This window comes from Thamnophis sirtalis, unplaced genomic scaffold (assembly GCF_051295495.1).
Source record: "Thamnophis sirtalis isolate CommonGarterSnake01/CBP01778 unplaced genomic scaffold, rThaSir2_p1.2 scaffold_15, whole genome shotgun sequence".
In the NCBI taxonomy this organism is placed as follows: domain Eukaryota; kingdom Metazoa; phylum Chordata; class Lepidosauria; order Squamata; family Natricidae; genus Thamnophis; species Thamnophis sirtalis.
In genome coordinates, this window is record NW_028261395.1 from 36,587,545 (window position 1) to 36,612,518 (window position 24,974).

Here is a 24,974-nt window from a genome sequence, read left to right on the forward strand (position 1 = left end):
TTGGCTTGCCATGCTTCCTATTATTCTGCTATGCATTTTCTATTGTGGAAAAATGGGAGAGGGGATTGTAAGGAGTTAGATGGTATGTAGCCACAACAAAATTATTTCTAGAAAGCCAAGATCATCCTTTGTCTCTGGACCTCTGCACCTGACTGGAACTGGATGGGTGGAACTGCCAGCATGGTGGTGGGAGATTGGCAAGATCTTGAACTTTCAACTAGTTGGGGAAAACTGGGAAGCTTTCAGATTCGGGTTTTCCCAGGTGTGCCAACATGGCTGTCTTAATAAATTGGATCTTTGAGCAATACTTTGCCTTGGACTCTGATTTACTGTTATTTGGAACCCTGACACTATAATTAGTTCTAATCATCAAATCCCAAAGTTAAAATTTCATTTCTTTCAGATTCAAGCAAAAATTCCAAAAGTGGTTTCCAAGTGCAAGCAAAGCTAGATAAAGTATTTTATTTAATCAAAGTAGAATCTTACAAGTCTTAAAGTACAAGTCCTCCTGTCTCCTTTATACCCCCCAAAATTAGGGTGGGTCTTTTTTGAACCTCTTTCAGCACACAATATCCAGCTGCAGTTGGACTTTCTCTTATCTGACCATTTCCTTAACAGGTTCTGTTGGCCCAGTCTCTGAAGAGCTTCCCCACATATGTTTACAGACCTTTAATCCATTTGTAACTTTCTGACATCAAACTTTTTTTATCCTTATACTGGATGTATTCCCAATTCTGGCAGCCAATTTTCATTTTTCTGCATCAGGGTTCAAATCTTTTAGAATCTTTTTTTTCCTCCACCACCATGGGTCCAAAACTCCTTGGGCCAAAATGGCACAATGCACAGTTTTCCCAAGACTTGTAAAATGGCTGTTTCAGGTTTCTAGTCCTCATGATTGCAATGAGTTTGGGAGGTCTCCATTACAGGGTTTGAATCTTTAAGGTTGGTTCGGCAACCTAGAATCACAGATGGTTTTCTCAAGCAATTCTCTGTCTCCGACAAAGATGGCTGAGTTTGCCTCCGATTGCATTCTGGGAATATTTCATATATTTTTTTAAAGGGTCTATATTGATTCTGTCACTGCCAGTCTTCAATTTTGCAGGCCTCCTTTCAGCTCTAACAGCCGCTGGGCAAACTCTGAAGAATGGCCTCTAGGTTCACCTTGTCGCTCTGGATTTCCTCCAGATCTTCTTCTAAGGCTTCCAACGATGCCCATTGTTGCTCAGTTTCCTGAACCAAGATTCCCAGCATCTGATTCAGAGCACCAGGTCCTGCCAGGCGCGGCCTCAAGCTTGCCATCTGGACCTGGCCCCCTCGGAGCACAGCTGCAGACTGATCCAAGTTTCTTAGTTTGGAGAGCAGATGCTTGAGGGCCTTAACATCAAACGTTTAATCACCTTTTTGCTGTTTATTAAACTAATAATTTTTTAAACTTGTTGCAGGATCCAATCTGGGTTGGTCACCAGAACTTTTGTCTTCTGAGCTTTTGGAATCATGCTGGAGCCCATCTTCAGGGAACTTCTCTCTAGCAGAGTGTGTGCAGATTGGATCCTGCAATGTTATCCTTGGACGCTTACATTCACTTTCCTTCTTAAACTTGTATTTAAAACTTTGTTCATTAAGGATTGAAAGAAACTTACTCGGTGCTGTCAAATCTGTTGATCCAACAAGAAATTTCTGAAAGTGTTTAGAAAAGGAAGTGCGTGACTTTAGTATTCTTTCAAAACCACTGACTGCTTCAGCAAAATGGCTATTTCCAGAGGTTTCAGTCCATTGGAGACTGCTATATTGTGGTCTCCTCATGAGGAGCAACTGTCTGGAGCACTTGTGGGTGATCTCAAGCCATCTTCTTATCTGGAGAGTTTCAAAGAGTCAGTCTTCTTGTTGGCTCTTCATTCCGCCATCATCTCACAGAGCTGCCTTCAGTCCTTTATTTCTTCCTCTAGAAGTTAAAAATTTGAATGAATCTTTGGTGGAAACTAAATGTTAGAGTTTTCTGTATCTCCTAAGCTTCTTGCTTGTCATTTTCTGAATTCTTGCCATATACCACTAGTGGTACCTCAGTACTTGACTGCTTCAAAATCCATTACATTTGGTACTCGGTGCAAATTTTGACACAAAAATGTTGTCCTGGTATTCTTTGTTTGTTTGGTATTCGATGCATTGCAAAAGGAAGTGGGGAACAGCTGCAGAGGGCAGACAGGAAGTCTGCCATGCTGTGAAGGTCACTGATATAAGAAAAGGGACAAATAGGAAGACCTTCCTGGCTGAAACAAAAGAGTCACGTGATAAGTCACATGATTTGTTTGGTACTCATCCTCTCTAGTCAGCCTCCCGGAACCAATTAAGTACTGAGGTACCGCTATAAATGAAATTGCTTATTAAAGTGTATCTCCTAAAGTGAAAATTCATTTTAATAAGCAATCTGGAAAAAAAGAGATTTACAGTTAATAAATAAATCCTGATAAACAACAATAACCTCTATAAACAGAGGCTCTAATACAGGGCTATCAAACTCCTAGCCTGCAGGCCGGATCTGTCATGCAGTGGCCATACCCACATCCGGTTTCGGGAAGGAGAAAAAAGTCCTAAGACATGACACCGCCGTGACGACATGAGTTTGACAGGCCTGCTTTTTCCAAAGTTACTTTCTTTTGTTCCTGATGAAGAGCTGTGCTCCAAGATGCACCTGTTTATTGAATTTGTTTCTCTGTGAAAGTCCAGCTCATAGAAGGAACGATCTATTGCTTCAGGTACTGTATGTCAATCTGTTAAACCAGGGGTGTCCAAACTTGGGAACTTTAAGGAATTCAACTCCCAGAATTCTTCATGTTGGCTGGGAAATTCTGGGAGTTAAAGTCCATAAGTCTTAAAGTTCCCAAGTTTGGACATCTTTGTGTTAAACATTAGCAGACCTCAGTAAATTTTAGGCACAAATTGTCTTAATTTTTTCTTTCTTTCAGAAAATCTGCTTTGTGTGGTATTAGCACTGGGGAACCTCTTTTGATTTTCTGTTTTTGTTTGCTTAGCTGTAGGACCGTCCTTAAAAGATTTTCATGGTTGGGCATACCTGCCTGGAGAAAAAAATGGGTGAAGCTGTTGCCAGAGTAGCTAAGAAGGTGAATGAAACAGTTGAAAATCAAGCAGATTCTCTTGGTAAGTTAATCACTGTTGGGTTTCCCCCCCCAGAATTTAGGATGCTATTACAGGTAGTCCTCGACTTACAATGCCCAGGGGGGCATTCGCCCAGGTACACCTGGTGCGCCAGTTGCGACCCTACCTGAATCGGGAGGCCCTCACAACAGTCACTCGGGCCCTTGTGACCTCTAGGCTGGAATACTGCAACGTGCTCTACATGGGGCTGCCCTTGAGGAGCATCCGGCGACTTCAGCTAGTGCAGAACGCAGCCGCGCGAGTGATTGCGGGTGCACCCCGATTCGCCCGCATTACACCTATCCTCCGCGAGCTGCGCTGGCTACCTGTCGATCTCCGGATGCGCTTCAAGGTGCTATTGATCACCCATAAAGCCCTACATGGCAGTGGATCTGGATACTTGAGAGACCGCCTTCTGCCAATTACCTCCCTACGACCTATAAGATCCCATAGATTAGGCCTCCTCCGCATTCCATCGGCCAGCCAGTGTCGGCTGGCAACCACAAGGAGGAGGGCCTTCTCAGCAGTGGCCCCGACCCTTTGGAACGAGCTCCCCGTAGAGATTCGTACCCTCTCCACCGTCCAAGCCTTCCGCACAGCCTTGAAGAACTGGCTCGCCCGTCAGGCCTGGGGATAAGGATTCCTACCCCGCCCGAATGTTGTATGCATGTTGTTCATTATTTTATTATGTGTCGTTGTCTCAATGTTGTATTTCCCCCTTCCCTGGTTTTCTGTGAGCCGCCCTGAGTCCCCTCAGGGAAAAGGGCGGCCTACAAATGCAAATAAAAAACCATTAAAAAAAAAAAAAAAAAAAACAAGCACAACAGAGTCCAAAATTTCTGGTGCTAAGGGAGATATTTGTTAAGTGAATTTTGCCCCATTTAATGACCTTTCTTGCCACAATTGTTAAATGAATCACTGTCCTTGAGTTTATGGTCACTAAATGAACTGTTGCAAGTTGGGAATTACTTGTATATATTAAACTAAAATCGGTGTTTTTCAAACTTGGAAACTAGCTGGGGAATTGTGGGAGCTGAAGATCACACATCTTACAGTTTGAGAAACAAACAGCAGGAGTTAATGGCTTTTCAGGAGACATTCTCAGCCTGTCCTAAAAATGAGAGACTTCCTGTCCATTCTCCTAGAAGTGCCAAGAATTGAGCCTGTAACTAGGTGCGTCATTCTTATACCAAGCTGTACCATCAAACTGGTTTTCTACAATAGCAATGGGGAAAGAAGGGAATCACTAGATCAGATGTTCTAGCCTATCACAATCCAGTCAAGTCTCCGACAGTGAAGAGGGACCTGATTGGGTTTTCCAAACCTAGATAGTTCATATCACAGTGTAACAACTCCAGACATGCATATACTGTATATCCTAGCGTGCATATGACTGCAGTCTCAACATCATATTAAATTTTAAACCATGGTTGATTTCAACCTAGGGTTGTACAATATACCAAGTCAAAAGGCAAACTGACCACATTATGACTTGGTTCTCATATCACACCATGCCATGGATAGTTTAACCATAGTTTGTTGAGCAAACTGCAATACACTGGATTTGAACAATAAACCATATAGACCAGAATGTACAAATCAATGTGGCTGTTGATTTGCACTGTCCTAAGTCAAAAAAAAAAACCCAAACTGCAGTATGACAGTATGTTATTAAAGAGGATAAGGATAATTTTGTACAGTTGAAAAGAAATTACTCTTATAATTAAGGAATGGATCCAAGACACGTACCTATTTTTGAAAAGCCTTTTTTTTCTAAAAATCAGAACATGTCATATTACATTGCTATATAAACTAGATAAGCTTAGGGACTGAATTAACTTTATATTGTTATCTATAGTTACCCTGTTTCCCTGAAAATAAGACCTCTCTGGATAATAAGCCCAATTGGACTTTTGAGTGCATGCACTAAAATAAGTCCTCCCCCAAAAGTAAGTCCTCCCTGAAAATATTGCAGCAGCTATGAGGTGACCACGCTCGCCGTGTCCTACACCTCAAAATAATAAGACCTCCCTTTCCACCGCTTGGGGAAAGTCGGGGAAAGATAGTATTATGTTTTGTTTTTTTTTCTTTTATCACAGCTTATATTAATCACTATAATACCTCAATATATTTTCTTCACTGTATACTTATAATCATTATATAATCACTGTATAATCATCATTTCTGCTGTTGATGTAGTATTTTTTTTTTTTGCATTTCACCATTAGAAATAATTTTTATTCTTAAAAAATTTAAATGGTTTGAATGGGGCCCGGAAGCCTAATGGCAACCAACATAGCAACATATTGTAAATTTGTTTTGGCAGGTTTGTTTGGTAAATAATCTTGTTGCTATATTTTGCACCAGCTACAACATGGGTGTCAACGTGTCATGTTGCTGTCACGTGACATTTCGTGATATTTTCCCCCTTTGTGGAGCTGGAGTGGGCGTGATCTATGCGTGACACATCTGGCCGACGGGTCTCCAGTTGGACACCCCTGAGGTACAGCTTTCCGGTTGTAGGCAGCCTATATAAAGTATGTCACAATAGTCTAAGGCATGACTACTGATGTCTTTGACCATCTTTGAGAGGAGCACAGCCCTTTCCTGAATCCTGAGGATAGTATAATTGGGATGTGCAGAAGTCTACTTGACTACTGGAAACTCCATCATGAGTATTGATCTGAGTTGTTTTATTCAGATCTGCACCAAGTTCATATTAACTTCAGGCCACTGACCCAGGATCTCTATATCAGTGGGGTGTAGGAATAGCTGATAATTTAATGTACCAACTAATTGAAAATGAAGATTTTAAACTAAAAGCCCAGGTAAGTGTTGTAGAGGGCATGCTAAGCTAATAATGGCTTTTGTTAAATTTTGGCTTTATAAGGACTGTAAATTCATCTGTTATCAGGGATGGGTTCCGTCAGTCTCTACTGCCGGTTTGTTCAGGGATGCACCCCCGCGTATGCGCACTGTGTGCACATGTGCAGGGCAATAAAAATGGCTCTGCATATGCGCAGAAGCAAATAACAAGATGGCGGCACCTATGGCGCCGCTGGGAGAATGGTTCGGGGGCATGGCAGCCCTGGGTCGCTGCCAGTTACAGTGACCCAGGCTGCCAAATTACTACTGGTTTGGCCGAACCAGTCTGAACTGATAGGAACCCACCACTGTCTGTTATGATTTATAGACCAGTGTGTAGGTGGTATAGCGCATCAAATAAACAACCTTTAACTCATCTCTGGTTAAACAAACCAGTAATTATAAATAATTATTTTAAATATAGATAGTTCTTGACTGTGGTTGTTTGAAGTTGTGATGGACCATTGCTTTTCTGTCCATGTTTAACGAGCTTTTTGAATGAATAAATTTGGCAAATGCAAATGTTTCCTTGGCCCAATTCTGTAGGATTCTTCTTATGTGTTTATTTATTTTATATTTTATTTTATATATTTATTTTCACTGTTGCTTCCATGGATGTCTCTTTTATCCTCACAATTTATTTTAGAGGTGGGTTGGGCTGTGAGAGTCTGTGATTTTTATTTGTGTGTGTGTGTGTGTGTGTTTTATTGATTTTATTGTAACTTATTTGATTGCACTACCCAGAGTTGTTGAGAATCAGGCAACATACAAGTTTATTGTATAATAATAATAATAATAATAATAATAATAATAATAATAATAATAATAATAATAATAATAATAATGATGCCCTTGGGTGGGGCCCAACTAGTAACCAATGCCAAATCCGGCGAAACAACTGGCCGCTGTGATACAATTGTATAATAATAATGAGAATTCAATAGGTAGATATCCAATCTAGATGTCTGGCTGACTGTGCAACCAATCGTCATAATAATATTATCTTTTAGATTCTGCAGATTATAAAAGATTATCCTAAATTACTGAAGAAAATGAACCATTAGGTGGTGAATGCTTTATCAATTTTATGGTTTTTAAATGATCATAGCCAACATGCGATCTGGGGAAAAAAACACATTTGTTTTAAAGAATTATAGACAAATAATGTACTACATTTGTACCCCCAAATGTTTTAAAGCTTCTTTTTAGAATTGAATTCAAAGTAAGTTTGGATAGTATCCCATTTAGCAGTGCATTTCTGAATAGTAATTGCTGGGAATATAGCCAAGGAAGTGTGCTATTTTTAAGTCCGGCATGACTGTCTACAACTGTAAATTAATATGCCTCATATGTTGACATGATTAGGCAGGTACTCCTCTATTTATAATTGATTGTTCACAATTGAAATTATGATGTGGCTGAAAAAAAATGGACTTTAGGACCTGTGCCTGAAGTTATGGCTGATTCAGGGCCCATAAAGACACATGATCAAAATTTGGGGATTTGGCAGCCTGCCCACACTTAGGATTGTAGGGGCGCTGCAACTCCCCCCACCCATCTACCTCCTACTGATCTATGCTGTTTTGACACGCACACATCCTGGCACAGCAGCCCTCGGCAGCAGCAGTGGCTCTGGGGTTGGTGTGGGGGCAGTGCAGTTGGAAACCTCTATTTCAGCCCCAGTGCCAGGACTGCTACTGATGAGTGCCACTGTGTAAGGCAGCCAAACTGTGTAAGGTGGGAGGGAAATGCCTAGGAATTCTAAACGCCCCTTGGTCAGGTGAGGGGGGCTGAGGTTTCCTGGGTGTGGTAGCTTTGTGCTGCGCCACTGGGTCAGGCTGGGATAGCTGAGACTTCCAGAAATGGCTGAGGCTTTGTGTACTACTGCAGCAGCCCTCCCTCCATTTTGTGTGCAGTCTGGACCTCCCGCACCCACCCTGCAGATATCCCTGCAGGCCCTATCTGGGACTCTCTCTGCTTAACCCACAACTCTGGTTTAACAGTGGGATTAATGAGTGTTGGCATTGTGGTCACTAAGTGAGGTAGTCTTACGGTAGTATTCGTGTCTTGTTTTATGACTGCATCACATAGTGACTAAAATTCCAGTCCCAATTGTGGTCGTGAGTTGAGGACTGCCTATATTTCAGATTTGTGACAGGTAGTCCTCAACTTATGGCTGTAATTGAGTCTACTATTACAATATCAACTCACTGCAGTTATTAAGCCAATCACCCATATGATCACCCCACTCAACGACCACCGTCCTGGTCCTCTCAGGCACAGATGCAAAGTAAATAGCCATAGCTGTCATCTCAGAAGCGAACCTGGCTGAAGCCATCTTGTGCTGCCTCATAGTTGCCACGAAGCCTGAGAGGGGGAAGGGAGCGGGAAAGTAGATGGCCCGGCTAACTGCCAAAACAAAAAGTTTTCCTGTGGGAACCAAGGTCATCGTAACAGGTGGCTGTTGAAGGTGCAGAGGAGCGACTAAGCAGCCTACCAGCTGTATTCATTGGACAATGTGACCATTGACGTATGGAAGGGGGGATGTTTGCTCTTTTAATTAGCTAAAAACCACAGGAATTTCTAGAGTTGGTTTTCACTGGCTGTGCCGATATGATGTATCCAATAAACATGTTGTTTGAGGAATCTACCTGCCCCAGAGTTCTGCTTTCAGTGGGTACATTACTTGGAGCGCTAACAGTAGCACTTATATACCGCTTCCCAGGACTTTACAGCCCTCTCTAAGCAGTTTTACAGAGTCTGCATAGCCCCCAACAATCTGGGTCCTCATTTTACCTCCTTCGGAAGGATGGAAGGCTGAATCAAGCTTGAGCCGGTGAGAACTGAACTGCCAAATTTCAGGGAGCCAGCAGTCAGCAGAAGTAGCCTGCAGTGCTGCATTCTAACCAGGGGTGGGATCCAACCGGTTTAACCACCGGTTCGCTGAGCACACACTTTGCTTCACTCGCACATGTGCCGGGACTGCACACGCATGCGCAGTTCAGAGAATACTTACCTTCTGGATTGCTGCTTGGGAAGGGAAACAGCTGAAGCATGGTAATCTACTCTGCCCCGCGACTCAGCTGAGAACATAAAGGTAGGTAAAGTGCAGGGGCGGGCAGATGGGCCCACTTAATCGTGGGAGCAAACCGGTTCGCTGATCGTCAGAGCTACCGGTTCAGGCGAACCGGAGAAGGGTTGGGTTGCTGCCAGCATTACTGCCAGTTTGGTGCGCAGTAATTTGTGTGTGCACTTGCACCTAAAAAGGTCTGCGCATGGGCAAAATGTTAAAAGGGGGGGGATACATTTCTGCAATGAAAATTGTTCTGCGCATGCACAGAAATGAAAATCAAGATGACGCCGCCATAGGAGAACCGGTTCTGGGGCATGGCAGGCCCAGGCTACCAAGTTACTCCGGTTCAGCCGAACTAGTCTTGAACCGGTAGGAACCCACCTCTGGAATCGGTCCGAACTGGTAGAATCCCATCCCTAATTTGGTATTTGGTATTTGGTATTTTATTATTTGTATGCCGCCCTTCTCCGGGAGGACTCAGGGCGGCGAACAATTCAAAGGGGAAAAAAAGGGGGAACATAAAAGACAAAATACAAATAATAAAAGTAGGCAACAGTCGCACAACCATACATGTCGAGAGGGGAGGGAACTCATCACCCCCAGGCCTGCCGACAAAGCCAGGTTTTGACGGCTTTTCGGAAGGCCTGGAGAGAGGTGAGGGTCCGAATCCCTGCGGGGAGTTCATTCCAGAGGGCCGGAGCTGCCACAGAGAAGGCCCTCCCCCGGGTAATAGCCAGGTGGCATTGGCTGGTAGAGGGCACCCGGAGGAGGCCAACCCTGTGAGATCTAATGGGTCTGTGGGAGGTAATTGGCAGCAGGCGGTCTCTCAAGTAATTCTAACCAGTGCGCTACCAGGGCTCATGAAGTGAAAGAGCTGCTTGCTGAAAAAGGCCAGGCAGTTCCTCTCTGGGCACAGAATAGGCAGGCTGAGCTGGAGAAAGGAAGCTTGGATCTCAGTGATCCCAGCTTCTTTCTCCAGTCCAGCATGCTGGCTCCCCTCTCTAACCTTTCTGTGTGACAGAAGGTTAGGATATCTTTCTAGCCAAGAATGTGGAAGGATGGCAGTGCACTATGTGGAGAAATCTCCCAAGGAGGGCAGGGCAAGTCATCGGGAAAACAAAACCATGGGGACTTTCCCTGCCAGTTTCCCTGTTGATTTTCTGAGGAAGCTGCAGGTAAGATTGCAAATGTCCATCACATGATCATGAACAATGTGTCTACCTGTTGTAGGTACGAATCGATTGCCAAGCGCCCTGGTTGCAATCGCTTGATTTTGTGAGCATTGCAACATCCGTTAACTTTGGGCGCCAGTTCTAAGTCCTCAGTGCCATCATAATTTCAAACAGTCGCTGAATAGTCAGTTGTAAGTTGAGAACTGCCCATGCTGAATAAGCTGATTGAGAGACGGCCAATACTTTTAAAAACAACTTTTTAGATCCCTCCTTTTGTAAGCTTTAAAGTTGCTGCAGCATCCATTGCTCTCGGAGCTCATTGGAAACAAACATATAAGTTATTATGCTTGGAATTCCAGAAGGTGGAGTAGTTTCCCAGTAAATCAAGAAGCATATTGAAAACTTTGGTAAGCAAAATATCAACATTGAAGCTGGCTTAAAGATGCAATTATATCCTAGTCTCTCTGCCTCTGTTTTTCCCCCCAATTGAATATTTCATTTAGAAATATTCAATTGGAAAAAAAATATTTCATTTAGAAATATTCAAAGTTTTCTTCATTAGAAACAGGTGCTCTCTCTCTCTATCTCCCTCTCTCTCTGTCTCTGTCTCTCACACACGGACACACACACACACACACACACACACACACATTCTGAAAGTGCTGGTTATAGGTTTATCCTTAGGTTTGGTTGAGGAACCAGTCAAAATTATTCTGCTCCAAAATCAAAGCATCCTCTCACTATTACTCTTGAGAAACAGCTAATGAGCTCACCACCCAAAACCAACAGCAAAGGCAAGAAAAACCCTTGTATAGAAGTACCACTGAAAGTATTCTTAAGTATAGTAGTCCTTGACTTATGACCACAATTGGTCATAAGCACCGCTCCCTATAGTCAGCAATAATTAGCAGAGTAAAATATGCAGGGACTCCTTACAGTAACTGATATTAGAATGAGTTGGACAGTGGGCTTATTCGCACAGTGACATTTTATAACTTCTTGAAATAATAAAAGTGGTTTTATGGATTTTTTTATAGATAAGGGTGAGATGTGATGCTTAACTTATTAGGGAGTGAAGAGTTATTAAATCTGTTAATATTTGTGATGAATGTTAGAATTGTAATTACCAACAGTGGAGATTTCATAATAAAATTCTGATATATAAAATAGGTTTTGCAGTCAACCTCTATTCCTTCCCAAGAAAAGTTGAAAAAGGAAAGAAATTACTGTTTTCTGTAGCTCTGGAATAAAACTAATATGTGAGAAGATAATTGGCTGGGCAATCTCATGACAGGTGGTTCAATGAATATCTCTGCCCATGAGCTGCTCGGATCATGTTATGGGAAAACTTCCAATGGCAATGACAAATGCCGAAGCATTTGCAAAATCATAAATAACTGCATAAGCTTCTTTGTCTGTTTGGAGGCCCTCTGGAGGGTCAGTGCAGTTATGTAAAAAGCAAGAAGATTCAGATTGGAAGGTGGATCAGAAACATATTGTTCTGACCGAGGCTTCCCAAGAGCATGAAAGAAACTCCTTGTCCTGACAAAAATCCCTTTTAGTAATTTACTGTGAATTCTACTCAATTACAACCGGCAAAATCTTTCAGGGGAGGATTTTCACTCACAGACCTTATCTGGTTTGGAGAGCTGACAGGCTGATATCTGCAAAACTTGGCAAGGAGTCTCGGAGAGTCATGAACCAATTAAGCGAACCAATTGTCTCCTGCAAACTCCACTCCCCTTTCGCTCCTCTTTTATTCCCTATGGGAGGGGCCATTCACCATCCACCTGTGGCCTTACTCCCAAGTTTATCCTTGATCCTTAACTGTTCCTTTCATCTGGCAACTCTGCGCATGCGCACACTGGGAACAGGCTCCAGCTGTTCATCTGCCTCACTGATGTCTGACTTTGAAGGCAGCCAATAACTGTCAGATTGCCCTGGCCTCATCTCTGCCTCCAACACAGAGCCCTTATCAGAGCCTTCCCCAGACTCCAGGACTGGCCCATGTTCCTCCCCAGCCTCCTCACTGTCCGAATCTGCTGCCAGCTCCGCTGGTCGGCCACAACACATGTTAATAAGGAGAGTACTTTATAGATGACCTAGGCAAGTGCACAAAATTAAGCATGTGCATGTGTACGTGCAGATTAACACCTGACACTCTATAGAAATGAAAGTTGGACTTGGAAGAAACATGATAGAAAGACTATTGATACTTTGAGCTTGATATTTCCTAGGAATACCTCAAGTAACCAAGAGAACAACAAATGGATTATACATACATGGAGCTAAGTGACTGATATTACTGAAGAAAAACAGGCAGTGAAACTGTGGAAAAGAAGGAGGAGGCATTATTGATGATCCCAGCAGAGCAACACAGATTGGCAGGTTGAAAGATTGGACAGTGGGAGACAGATGCTATTGTGGATGGATAAATAATGCAGTAGCAGAGTGCAGTGGATCAATTCAGCTGCTGACTTTCCAAGAAGGCTTCGAAAAACAGAAATTTTGTTCCTCCTCCTCCCTTTAATATAGGAAAGGTTAGGTACAGGAAGCATAAGCAAATTATTATTATTAGCATATGAGCTGTGGGGGCGCAGTGGTTAGAGTGCAGTATTGCAGGCTATTCTGCCGACTGCTGGCTGGCTGCCTGCAATTTGGCAGTTCAAATCTCACCAGGCTCAAGGTTGACTCAGCCTTCCATCCTTCCAAGGTGGGTAAAATGAGGATTCAGATTGTTGTGGGCATTATTCTGACTCTCTAAACCACTTAGAGAGGACTGTTAAAGCACTGTGAAGCGGTATAGAAGTCTAAGTGCTATTGCTATTATAAGAACATGACAGAAGAGAAATTAAATTTCTATGGGGGTATCGCAGACATAAACGAATGTCCAGTTCAGCTATCCAGGTGATCTGGTGTTGCTTTCTGTAGATCTTCTAGTGGACCAAAGAATGCATGTTGTGGGCAATCTTGCACAATACATTTAATAGTTTGCATGTCAGCACCACAATTGCAACAAGGTGTATCTTTCCATCCCCACTGATACAAGGCAGAAGGACGTCTTCCGATATCATACCTAATTCTAAAAAAAAGAGGAAAGATTAAAATAAGTTAAGAAGCTTCTAGCAAGTTCTGTAAATAAACATGTACTTTTAAAAAGTTAGGCTTGAAATTAGAACATACACCACCATCGAGGACATAAAATTACTATATGGTGGAAGTATAAGCACAAATTATTTTCTTGTTTTGCATTGTACCAATAAAGTTATAATGTGATATTAGTTCCTTACATATATTCTCCAGTGTTTAAAATTAATCCTTTTGCTTCTGCCGTTCTGAGTTACTGTACCAGAGGTGGTATTCAGCAGGTTCTGACCAGTTCTGGAGAACTGGTAGCAGAAATTTTGAGTAGTTCAGAGAACCGGTATATACCACCTCTTACTGGGCCTGCCCCCATCTGTTCTCTGCCTCCCGAGTCCCAGCCGATCGGGAGGAAATGGGGATTTTTGCAGTATCCCTCCCCTGCCATGCCCACCAAGCCACGCTCACAGAACCAGTAGTAAAAAAAAAATTTGAACCTCACCACTGTACTGTACCAATCTCTTGCTGGCATTGGGAGACAGATGTACGCGGTCCACATAATAATCTCTCTAGCCTGGGACTCTCTGGTTCCCGACTTTCCAATCTATTTTATCATCTCCTTGATTTTCTCAAGAGGAGAGTCAGAGAGGTGACTCTGAAGAAGGCATGCCCTATCCAACAAAATGAATTTTAAAGTGTAGAAAAGCAAAGATTTACATTTAGGCAGGAAAAATCAAAGTACAGAGTTGGCGAGACCTGCCTCAAAAACGGTTACTGTGAGAGGGATCTTGGAGTCCTAGTGGATGATCATTTGAATATGAGCCAGCAATGTGCCGCAGCCGCCAGAAAAGCTAATGCAATCCTGGGTTGTATAAACAGAGGCATAGAATCAAGACCATGTGAAGTGTTAGTGCTGCTTTACAACACCCCTAGTAAGACCACACCTGGAATACTGCAAACAATTTTGGTCACTATACTACAAAAAAGATGTTGAGACTTTGGAAAAAGTTCAGAGAAAAGCAACTAAGATGATCAAAGGCAAGGAGACAAAACCATAGGAAGAATGGCTGCAGGTTTTGGGTCTGGCAAATCTAAAGAAAAGAAGAATTAGATGTGACAAGATAGCACTATTCCAGTATTTCAGGGACTGCCACAAAGAAGAGGGGGTCAAATTATTCTCCAAACTACCAGAGCAGGACAAAGAAATGGTTGGAAACCATTTCTGGAATTAAGGAGAATCTTCCTAAAAGTGAGGACAATTAACCAGTGGAACAGCTTGCCTTCAGAAATCATGGGTGCTCCATCAGTGGAAGTTTTTGAGAAGAAACTGGAGACTCACTTGTTTGAGATGGTATAGGTTTTCCTGCTTGAGCAAAGGGCTGGACTAGAAGACCTCCAATGTCCCTTCCAGCTGTTCTGTTCGGTTAGTAAAGCATGGATTAATCCTGGGAACAGAAGAAGAAACTTATAAAGAAATTTAAAAAAATTTAAAGCCACCCCATCTTAACTCTCTGATATAAGAGAAGGAAGGAAGAGAAACTCAAGTCAGGCTTTCAAGAGTTTATTACTGTAATAAACTGCCCTTATTTCCTGAAAATAAGCCCTCCCCGGATAATAAGCCCAATCAGGCTTTTGAGTGCATATGCTAAAATAAGCCCTCCCCCCAAAATAAGCCCTCTTCAACAATATTGCAATACAGCAGCAGCTATGAGGTGACCATGCTCATCACCTCCTGCACCTCAAAAATAATAAGACCTCTCCAAAAATAAGACCAAGCGCTTATTGCGGGGGTCCAAAGAAAATAAGACCCTGTCTTATTTTGGGGGAAATACTGTAATTTTCCAATATTTACTGTGGCATCAGTTTCGTGACCTGGTGTACCTCAAAGGGATGAAGTCCCCTTTGGGGAAAAGGGCGGCATATAAATGTAATAAATCCATATAAATGTAATAAATCCAATGAAACATAGATATGAAGGCAAGCAGAATCCATTTAGCTTAAAAGAGAAGCACGTACAGCACCCAGCTAGCAGGAACCGAAACCACACAGAAGTTCCCTCATCCTCTCAGGTCACTACAGTATAATGTGGTGGCTCATGACTCCAACATTAAATAATAGACAATTGTTTTGCAAAGAACTGGGCATCAGAAAAGGAGAAATACCTGGAAACCAAGCTTTGCAAATTACATTCTTGTCTAAGCCCTTTCTCTCATAACACCTCTGAATTCTTCCATTGTTCTACCCGAAATTATTAACTGCAGCCCTCGGTTCAGAGAATGGATCTGGACAGCGGTAGCTGCACTTTTCCATTACATTTTGAAAAGAATTGAATTCAGCTGGCTGATCTCTGGTGCTGCGTGATCAGCAGTCAGTGTTAATTCATTTGAAGGCTCCAGGATTATACATCATAAATTTCCCAATTTCAGTTTGTGGGTTAGAACGAAGGTAATCCAAAGTTGCTAAGGAATTTGACATTCTGACAAATTGGTTATCAACAGACACCAAGAGATACACTCCATTTCTATGCCGTTTAAAAGACAAGCCACAGCTACTCTGCATTTCACAACCAGCAAACGTCACTCTCCCCTTCCCTGATGATATTACAGGGCCTATGAATAAAACTGGAAACCAACTAAGCTCAGAGAAAATAGAATATATAAAACTTAGTCTGTTCAAAGAGAAAATGAAAAGATACGTATATGCGGAAGATCATGTCATAATTTATATTATGAGATCAAATTCCATATATTAGCAGAGGAGAGCTGCACACTAAGAACCACAGGTGATCTGGATTAAAAATGTAGATAAGAAACACTAAATATTATAGAGATATGAGTATAGATGGTTGAATGTTAAAGCTATTGTATACAAAGTATTTTAAACAGTATTGTGTTTCAAATCTAAATACAGTACATTTAGAGTGACTAAAATAGAAGCTAACTATATTCACTTATCAAACTGAGTGTTTATACTACACTAAAAAGCATAGTGTGTGAATTAGAAACTTGCTAGATATTATATAGATACAAATATAGACAGTTGAAGAGTAAAGCTATTGTATAGGTCAGTGTTTTTCAACCACTGTGCCGCGGCACACTAATGTGCCGTGACATAGTGTAAGGTGTGCCGTGGGAGAATTACTTTATATATACTCAATATAGGCACAGAGTTAATTTTTTTAAACATTTTCTAATGGTGGTGTGCCTTGTGATTTTTTTCATGAAAAAAGTGTGCCTTTGCACAAAAAAGGTTGAAAAACACTGGTATAGATAATAGTAGCTACATGGGTTTACTTATCCGAGTGATATTTCATCTGTGTTTGTTTATTATGGCTTACTACAGGGATTGTCCAACTGTGGATCATGAGCAAACATTGTAGCTTTCCAACTGTTTCTACATCTGTTTGTTCAAAAGCCCATCTGGGATTCTAAGAATACTCTTTCTGATCTGTTCTTTGAATTAATTTCTTTAACTGTACAGCCAACAATCCTCTTCAAAGACTCCCCGCCCCAAATCTCCATGCGCTTCTCCTGAAATTGCTGGGAGCAGAAACAAACTCTGACTGAGAGTCAGTTTGGTGTGTGCAGAGAGGATAAAAGAACAAGGAGCCCATTGATGCTAAAATGATAGCTGGCACTGTCAGGATAACTGAGCTTGAGTTCATTGGTTTGGTTCATAGGGAGGAACACAATTTCATTTATCGTTCTAAGGTGTCGTACAGAGTATAACTACTTACTTACTTACTTACTTACTTACTTACTTACTTACTTACTTACTTACTTACTTACTTTATTTATTTATTTATTTATTTATTTATTTATTTATTTATTTATTTATTTATTTTGATTATCTCTTTTGAGTGATGTGTAGATGTTGTTTACCTCTCTATACCTGTTGATGGCTGATTTATCTGAGTGCCAGGTAGGGGTGGGCGGTTTACAGTGTCAGCATACAATATTGCCCCCAATAATTGGGGTCCTCATTTTACTGACCTTGGAAGGCCGAGGCAATAACTTTTTCTCCCTATGTTTTCTTCTACATGCTGGCTAGATTAATGTTAGAATATGGAGGAGTTATTTGCGTGTTCTTCTCACGTACAGGATGAGAGCACGTTCTCTGCCCGTTCACCTGAAAATAGTGAAGACCATTTTTACCAAGAGGAGGAAGAAAATGTGCTCATTATATTCCTTTGTTGCAGGAATATTATTCCTACATTTACTGAGGTTTTATGTATTTTTGAGGGGCAGGGCTTCAGAGAAAAATTATAAGATAGAAGAATTCAGAGCTGGGAGATGGGATGGACTGATGCCTGACTTCTGAAATGAAGTAGAGACAATAGCTCCCCACGTTTATCCTCCAGATAATTTATTTTTTCATTTCGGACCTGCATGCTGTGTTTGTCAGTGAATATGGTTCATACTTAAGTGGAAGGAAAACAGAAAAGTTTTCCTGGCATCACTATTACTTTGATATTCTGGTCTGTTGCAGCACCCCATCCTCAAGATAGATTTATATTTCAAAGAAGTGTATCTGCTCCTGATTCTTCTACTATAAACATCTAATCCTCACGGACAGTTAATAAAATTTTGATGCCTCACAACGCAGCTTATTTTGTTCCGGAACACTCAGTATTTCTTCTCTCACCCCTTCCTTTCCTCCTTTGATGTCTTCCTTTAGATTTGGCAGATTGCAAATTGATGACATTCCCCATCGCCCTTTATAAAGTCATGAGGCATGTGGCTGAAGGCATACATCTCATCACGCTGGCCAATAATGAGCTGAAGTCTGTAACCAGCAAATTCATTATCACTTTTAGTCAGCTGAGAGGTAGGTGTACACCTCTGCAGGCTACAAGCAAAAGGAAGTATCTCTGTTGTTGCTATTACTTTTCCAAATGCCAGGACTTCTTCATTTTAAAAATGTATTTATGCCGCGTGTAACATGTTTTTTTCTCAGTAACCATGAATACAATGTTATAAATTGATAGTAAAACAGTAATTATCAAAATGTAGGTAGTCCTCGATATAGTGTCTTGTTTAATGACCATTTGAAGTATTCTGTCCTAGGCTTCCCCAAAAAGCTGAGTCCTGGTCCCCCCCAAAAACCCTTTTTAAACTGAATTTATTTTATTTAATTCCTCTTATTCACATGTTAATGTTAATGTTTTTAATGTTGATTTTATTTATATGCTGCCCTTTTCCCCTGAAGGGGACTCAGGGTGGCTCACAACTCAACCAGGGAAGGGGGATACAAACAAGAATTTAAAACGACATAAAAAAACAATGCATGATTAAAACACAACAGTCATACCAATTCGAGACGGGGGCAACAGTTCTTAGCTCCAGGCCTGTCGGAACAGCCAGGTTTTAAGGGCTTTACAGAAGGCCTGGAGGGTGGTGAGGGTTCGAATCTCCACGGGGAGTTCGTTCCAGAGGGTCGGAGCAGCCACCGAGAAGGCTCTCCTCCGATTAGTTTCCAGTTGACACTGGCCGGCGGATGGAATTCGGAGGAGGCCTAATCTGTGGGATCTAATCGGTCTAGTGGAGGTAATTGGCAGCAAGGCCTGGCAAACAGTCTTTCAAAGGAATATTTATGACTACAGACCTTACCTATCTTGGAAAGCTGCCATGTAAATATTTTCCAAATGAGGTGCTGTGCAAGCAAAGACTGGGCACAGAGTCTCTGAGATTCACGGACAGATCTTCACACTCCTGAAATGAAACTAACAAACAAATGAACGGATTGTTTCATGCAAAAGCCCACTCCCCTTTCTCTCCTCTTTTATTTACTATGGGAGGGGCCAATCATCTTCCACCTGTGACTTTACTCCCAAGTCTACCCTGATTTCTGAGCTGTTCTTTTCTTCTGGCAGCTCTGTGCATGCGCACACTGGGAACAGGCTCTGGCTGCCTAGCTCCGTATGCACCCAATCACTGCAGAGAGCCTCGGCCCCGTCTCTGCCCCTGACACAGGGCCCTCGTCTGAGTCTTCCCCAGCCTCCAGGACTGGCCCATGCTCTCCCCAACCTCCTCACTGTCTGACTCTGCTGCCAGCTCTGCTGGCGGGCCACAATACGAAGTTACAATAGCACTGAAAAAAGTGACCTGTGACCGATTTTCACACTTAGTGACACCTTTGACTGATTTTCACACTTGAAGCATCCCCATGGTCACGTGATCAGAGTTCATATACTTGACAACTGGTTCCTATTTATGACAATTGCAGATTTCCGGGTTCGCATGATCGCCTTTTGCAACCTTCTGACAAACTCAGTGGAGAAGCTTAAAATTCATTTAGCAACCGAGTTAACTAATTTAACAACCACAGTGATTCACTTAACAAATGTGGTGGGAAAGATGGTAAAATGGGGCAAAACCTGACTTAACAAACAGCTCACATAGCAACATAAATGTTGGACTCAATTGTGATAATAAATCGAGGACTACCTGTAAATGAGTTTTTTTGGGGAGAGATAAGTGGCAAATAAATTAATAATAAATTAAATTTTCCCTCTCAAACGTTACAAGCAATGTGATCATCTTAGCTTCTCACAGCCTCACAAATGTATAATTTGAGAGGTAAGAGCTGAACGTCAGAAAAATTTACACATGGTAGACTTCTGTACGATGTTTATTTTTCAAATTTTAGATTGAACCTTCCTGCTGTTGTGATGACATTGTTACTCTGCCTTGCAGCAAAAGTTTATATCTTTCATTTTCTGTAGACTTCTCTGCAATGTGGAATAATCTTGTGTCCTTCAGTAACCCACCAGTTTTATTGTTTTCATTTAAGCCAGAGGTTCTCAAACAGTCTCATTCCCATGGGTATCTCAGCAGCTTAGAGGAATTTTTTTTAAAAAAAATCAAACTTACATGGATAAAATGGAAACACTTTCAAAACGTACTGGCCTTCACTATACAAGCCAGCTTCAGGCAATTGTGAGAATCTCTTGATAGATTAAAATTTAATTTTTAAAAGCAAGAGGTTATATTATCTCATGCCAGCTCCATTAGTTTCATTTGGAGGGAGATCACTCAAAATCTTTTATCACAAAGTGAGCAGAATAGTGGCACAACTCTTTTGCCAGTAAAATAATTTATAACGTTGGTCTCTGTTGCCAATCGTTTGGGGAACTGGGTGTTAAAATACTGATTTCATACAGAATAGAATAGAATAGAACTTTATTTATTTTTTCGGGCAAGAGCTGCACTTGATTTTTGGATAGTGGCCATATTAAACAGAATAACAGAATAACAGAGTTGGAAGGGACCTTAGAGGTCTTCTAGACCAACCCCCTGCTTAGGCAAGAAACCCTACATCACGTCAGACAAATGGTTATCCAATTCCTTCTTTAAAAGTTCCAGTGTTGGAGCATTTACAATTTCTGGAGGCAAGTTGTTCCACTGATTAATTGTTCTGTCAGGAAATTTCTCCTTAGTTCTAAGTTGCTTCTCTCCTTGATTAGTTTCCACCCATTGCTTCTTGTCCTGCCCTCAGGTGCTTTGGAGAATAGCTTGACTCCCTCTTCTTTGTGGCAGCCCCTGAGAGAAGAATAACTAGCACAATATATTCTAAAATGAATAAATGATTCCCTGACAGATTTAATTACCTCCTCAAAGGTTAAAAAGAATTTTGCATTTTATTAAGATTGTTGAAAAGTGGTAAAAGTTAAAGGGCATTTGAGGAATATGTAGAGTGAAACTATAATCAAATTGCTATGTATAAATAACATGAGCTTTGATGAAATATATACCAAGGAAACAACATTATGTGGTTGTAAAGAAGGATTAATGAGGTTTGACAGAGGCGCAGAACAAAACTGCATACTGTATTTTGATAAAGCAATTTTAACACACAAACAATTGAGCGGCTGAGTGAATAATATTTATAAAGGAAAGATACATATGGTTGCTTATGTTTATTTTTAAGGCTTTCTGTACTTTACTATTCAAAGGTGCTGGAGTATATTGTGTCTCCTTACAAATCATTTAATCATTGATTGAATGAACATTTTAGTAGCTGTGCAAAAATATGAAATGATGAAAGGAAAATTTAAGCGTCCTTCCTACTATAATTATCAATTATCTTAGCTGTGTCTGTCGTATACTGTTGAAGTAAGTCATCTCTAGCATTGTCTTTAAGAATGCGGTGGCTCAGTGGCTAAGGTGCTGAGGTTGTCGATCAGAAAGGTCGGCAGTTCAGCGGTTCGAATCCTTAATGCCACGTAATGGAGTGAGCTCCTGTTACTTGCAGAGGATGGAATGATGAGAGCAAAGTATTATTGGAAGAAAAACCCGGTCCGATCTCAAGCTGGGAGAAAGGTGCTGGAAATAAAATGGAGGCTGACTGACTACAAGAAAAGGAGGTTTATTTGGATTTCAGAAACTTCATTGACAGCAGCAATGTTTGTGGTAGCTTAGCCCTTGATTTAGGAATGGATAGATTTTTATAGTGTTCTGAGATGCTCCAGGGAGTTGTACAATGTAGTGAGGCCTTGTGTCTTTTGCTATTCTAATGGTGGTGGATTAATTCTATTATGTCCTAAAGGTCATGTCCTATTCTTAGAATTTGGAGGGGGGTGGTGTAAATTTTAATCCCATCAGCTCAAACCTTCTGTGTGTTTTGTTTATGAATAGATTGGCCCAGTCTTTCTCAATGGGCATGAAATATCCATCTCTAAAGATTTGAGACTTCTGCTATTAAGAAAGACTGGGTATGCTTTCTGCCTTTAAGGACATGCTTTCTCTATTTCTCCTTTGGGAAAATATTCTATATTCTGCCTTTTTTAATATTAAGAATGAAGGAAATTTTAATCTGGAGAGAGGGGGGCTTCCTATAATTACAGTGTTATTACCTAAAATGCAAAATATGTAAGCTTTATCATATAGGAGAGCCAGTATTTTTGAAGATAGTAGTTGACCTGTCTCCCTGGAGATTAATACTAACCTGCACTGGGAGACAAGCAATTGAGGGCATTGACATGCCATGCTATAACAAGTGGCAATTTAGAAGACACCCAATTATCTTTTTTGTAGCTGGTAGGATCTCTCATGATTGTGACACAGAATGTGCCTGCACAATTATAAAAAAAAAAAAATAATCACCTGGATCTCAACATTTTGAAAACTGAAAGGGTACTATAAATAATATATATATATATATATATATATATATATATATATATATATATATATATATATATATATATATATATTATTTATAGTACCCTATAAATAATATATATATATATTTGATTCCCAGCAAGGGTATGGCTAGCTGATGAGAGCTAAATAGCTTGAAATAGATCTATACTAGTCTCCCTTTATTTATTTATCAGCACAAATATAATATATATATATATATATATATATATATATATATATATATATATATATATATATATATATATATATATATATATATATATATATATATATATATATATATATATATATATATATATATATATATATATATATATATATATATATATATAAATATAACAAATGTAACAAAAAGGCAACAGTAAAAAAATATTGGGTTTCTGTCTGGATGGTCTCTTGTGACAAGCCGAGGGACAGAGAGTGGAAGTGTGACCTTCCTCCCATATTTGGGCATACCAGGGGTTGTGACTTTAAATATATACCTTTCACCCTGGCCTGGCTGATAAGGAGTTGAGCTCTGTAGCTCAATGGTTAACACATCTGCCTAAGAGGCAATAGATCACAGGTTCGATTCCCAGCAAGGGTATGGCTAGCTTATGAGAGCTAAATAGCTTGAAATAGATCTATACTAGTCTCCCTTTATTTATTTATCAGCATAAATATAACAAATATATATATGGTATGCCCAAGTATGGGAGGAAGGTCACACTTCCACTCTCTGTCATTAGGCTCGTCACAAGAGACCATCCAGACAGAAACCCAATATTTTTTACTGTTGCCTTTTTGTTACATTTGTTATATTTATGCTGATAAATAAATAATTTATTTATTTATCAGCACAAATAAAAACACACACACACACACACACACACACACACACACACACACACACACACACACACATATATATATATATATATATATATATATATATATATATATATATATATATATATATATATATATATATATATATCAGCACAAATTAAAAAAAACACACAAATATAACAAAGACAACAGTAAAAATATTGGGTTCCTGTCGTGATGGACTCTTGTGATGAGCCGATTGACAGATGATGAAAGCAGTTAGCTTCCTCCCATAATTGGGGCTTACCAGGGGTTGTGACACTAAATATATACCTTCTTCCCTGGCTTCAGCTGATAAGAAGGAGACCTGTGGCTTAATGGCTAAGACGTTTGCCTAAGATGCAATACAGCACAGGTTCAAATCCCAGTAAGGGTATGGCTAGCTGATGAGAGCTAAATAGCTTGAAATAGATCTACCGTATATACTCGAGTATAAGCCGACCCGAATATAAGCCGAGGCACCTAATTTTACCCCAAAAAGCTGGAAAAGTTATTGACTCGAGTATAAGCCTAGGGTGGGAAATGCAGCAGCTACCGGTAAATTTCAAAAATAAAAATAGATACCAATAATGTTTTTGAATAAATAAATAAATATTATTTATTTATAAATAAATAACTAGCTCTGTAAGTGGAAAAGAGGGTCAATAAAAACAATATGGTATCAACAATAACTTTAAATGTACAAAAACCTTAGCTCATTCAGCAACCAAGCTAAAACATAAGAGTTAAAATCCTTCAAAACTGGATTCCTCCTCATCATCTGCATGTCCAAACAGAGCTTCAGCATTAGCTAGTGTGAGGTTATCAGCATAGACATTGTCATCATCACTGAGTTCGCAGTCATCACCATCAGAGCTGTCGTTTCTCTCTTCCCTCCTCTGGATTCAATGGGATTTTTAGAAAATCCACACTCCTGTGCACACACTTCTTCTTTCTTTCTTTCTTTCTTCCCTCCTCTGGATTCAATGGGGTTTAGGAAATCTCCCACCCTCATACACTCCTTCTTTCTTTCTCTCTTCCCTCCTCTGGATTCAATGGGATTTTTATAAAATCCCCACTCCTGTGCACACACTTCTTTCTTTCTTTCTTCCCTCCTCTGGATTCAATGGGGTTTAGGAAATCTCCCACCCTCATACACTCCTTCTTTCTTTCTCTCTTCCCTCCTCTGGATTCAATGGGATTTTTATAAAATCCCCACTCCTGTGCACACACTTCTTCTTTCTTTCTTTCTTTCTTCCCTCCTCTGGATTCAATGGGGTTTAGGAAATCTCCCACCCTCATACACTCCTTCTTTCTTTCTCTCTTCCCTCCTCTGGATTCAATGGGATTTTTAGAAAATCCCCACTCCTGTGCACACACTTCTTCTTTCTTTCTTTCTTTCTTCCCTCCTCTGGATTCAATGGGGTTTAGGAAATCTCCCACCCTCATACACTCCTTCTTTCTTTCTCTCTTCCCTCCTCTGGATTCAATGGGATTTTTAGAAAATCCCCACTCCTGTGCACACACTTCTTCTTTCTTTCTTTCTTTCTTCCCTCCTCTGGATTCAATGGGGTTTAGGAAATCTCCCACCCTCATACACTCCTTCTTTCTTTCTCTCTT

At 40.6% G+C, this 24,974-nt stretch overlaps 1 protein-coding gene across 2 annotated transcripts in view; it reads left to right on the forward strand.

Annotated features, from left to right (window-relative positions):
- The window catches only part of LRRC20 (leucine rich repeat containing 20), a 119,695-nt gene that overhangs the window by 6,091 nt on the left and 88,630 nt on the right, over window positions 1-24,974 (forward strand). Inside the window, exons 2-3 of one of the 2 annotated variants that reach the window (XM_087701801.1) lie at window positions 3,030-3,156; window positions 18,022-18,171. In XM_087701801.1, the coding sequence (XP_087557927.1) occupies window positions 3,057-3,156; window positions 18,022-18,171 (250 nt within the window). In that variant the 5' untranslated portion in view covers window positions 3,030-3,056. The remainder of the gene's footprint in view (window positions 1-3,029; window positions 3,157-18,021; window positions 18,172-24,974) is intronic. The other variant, XM_087701800.1, reaches the window with a different exon arrangement.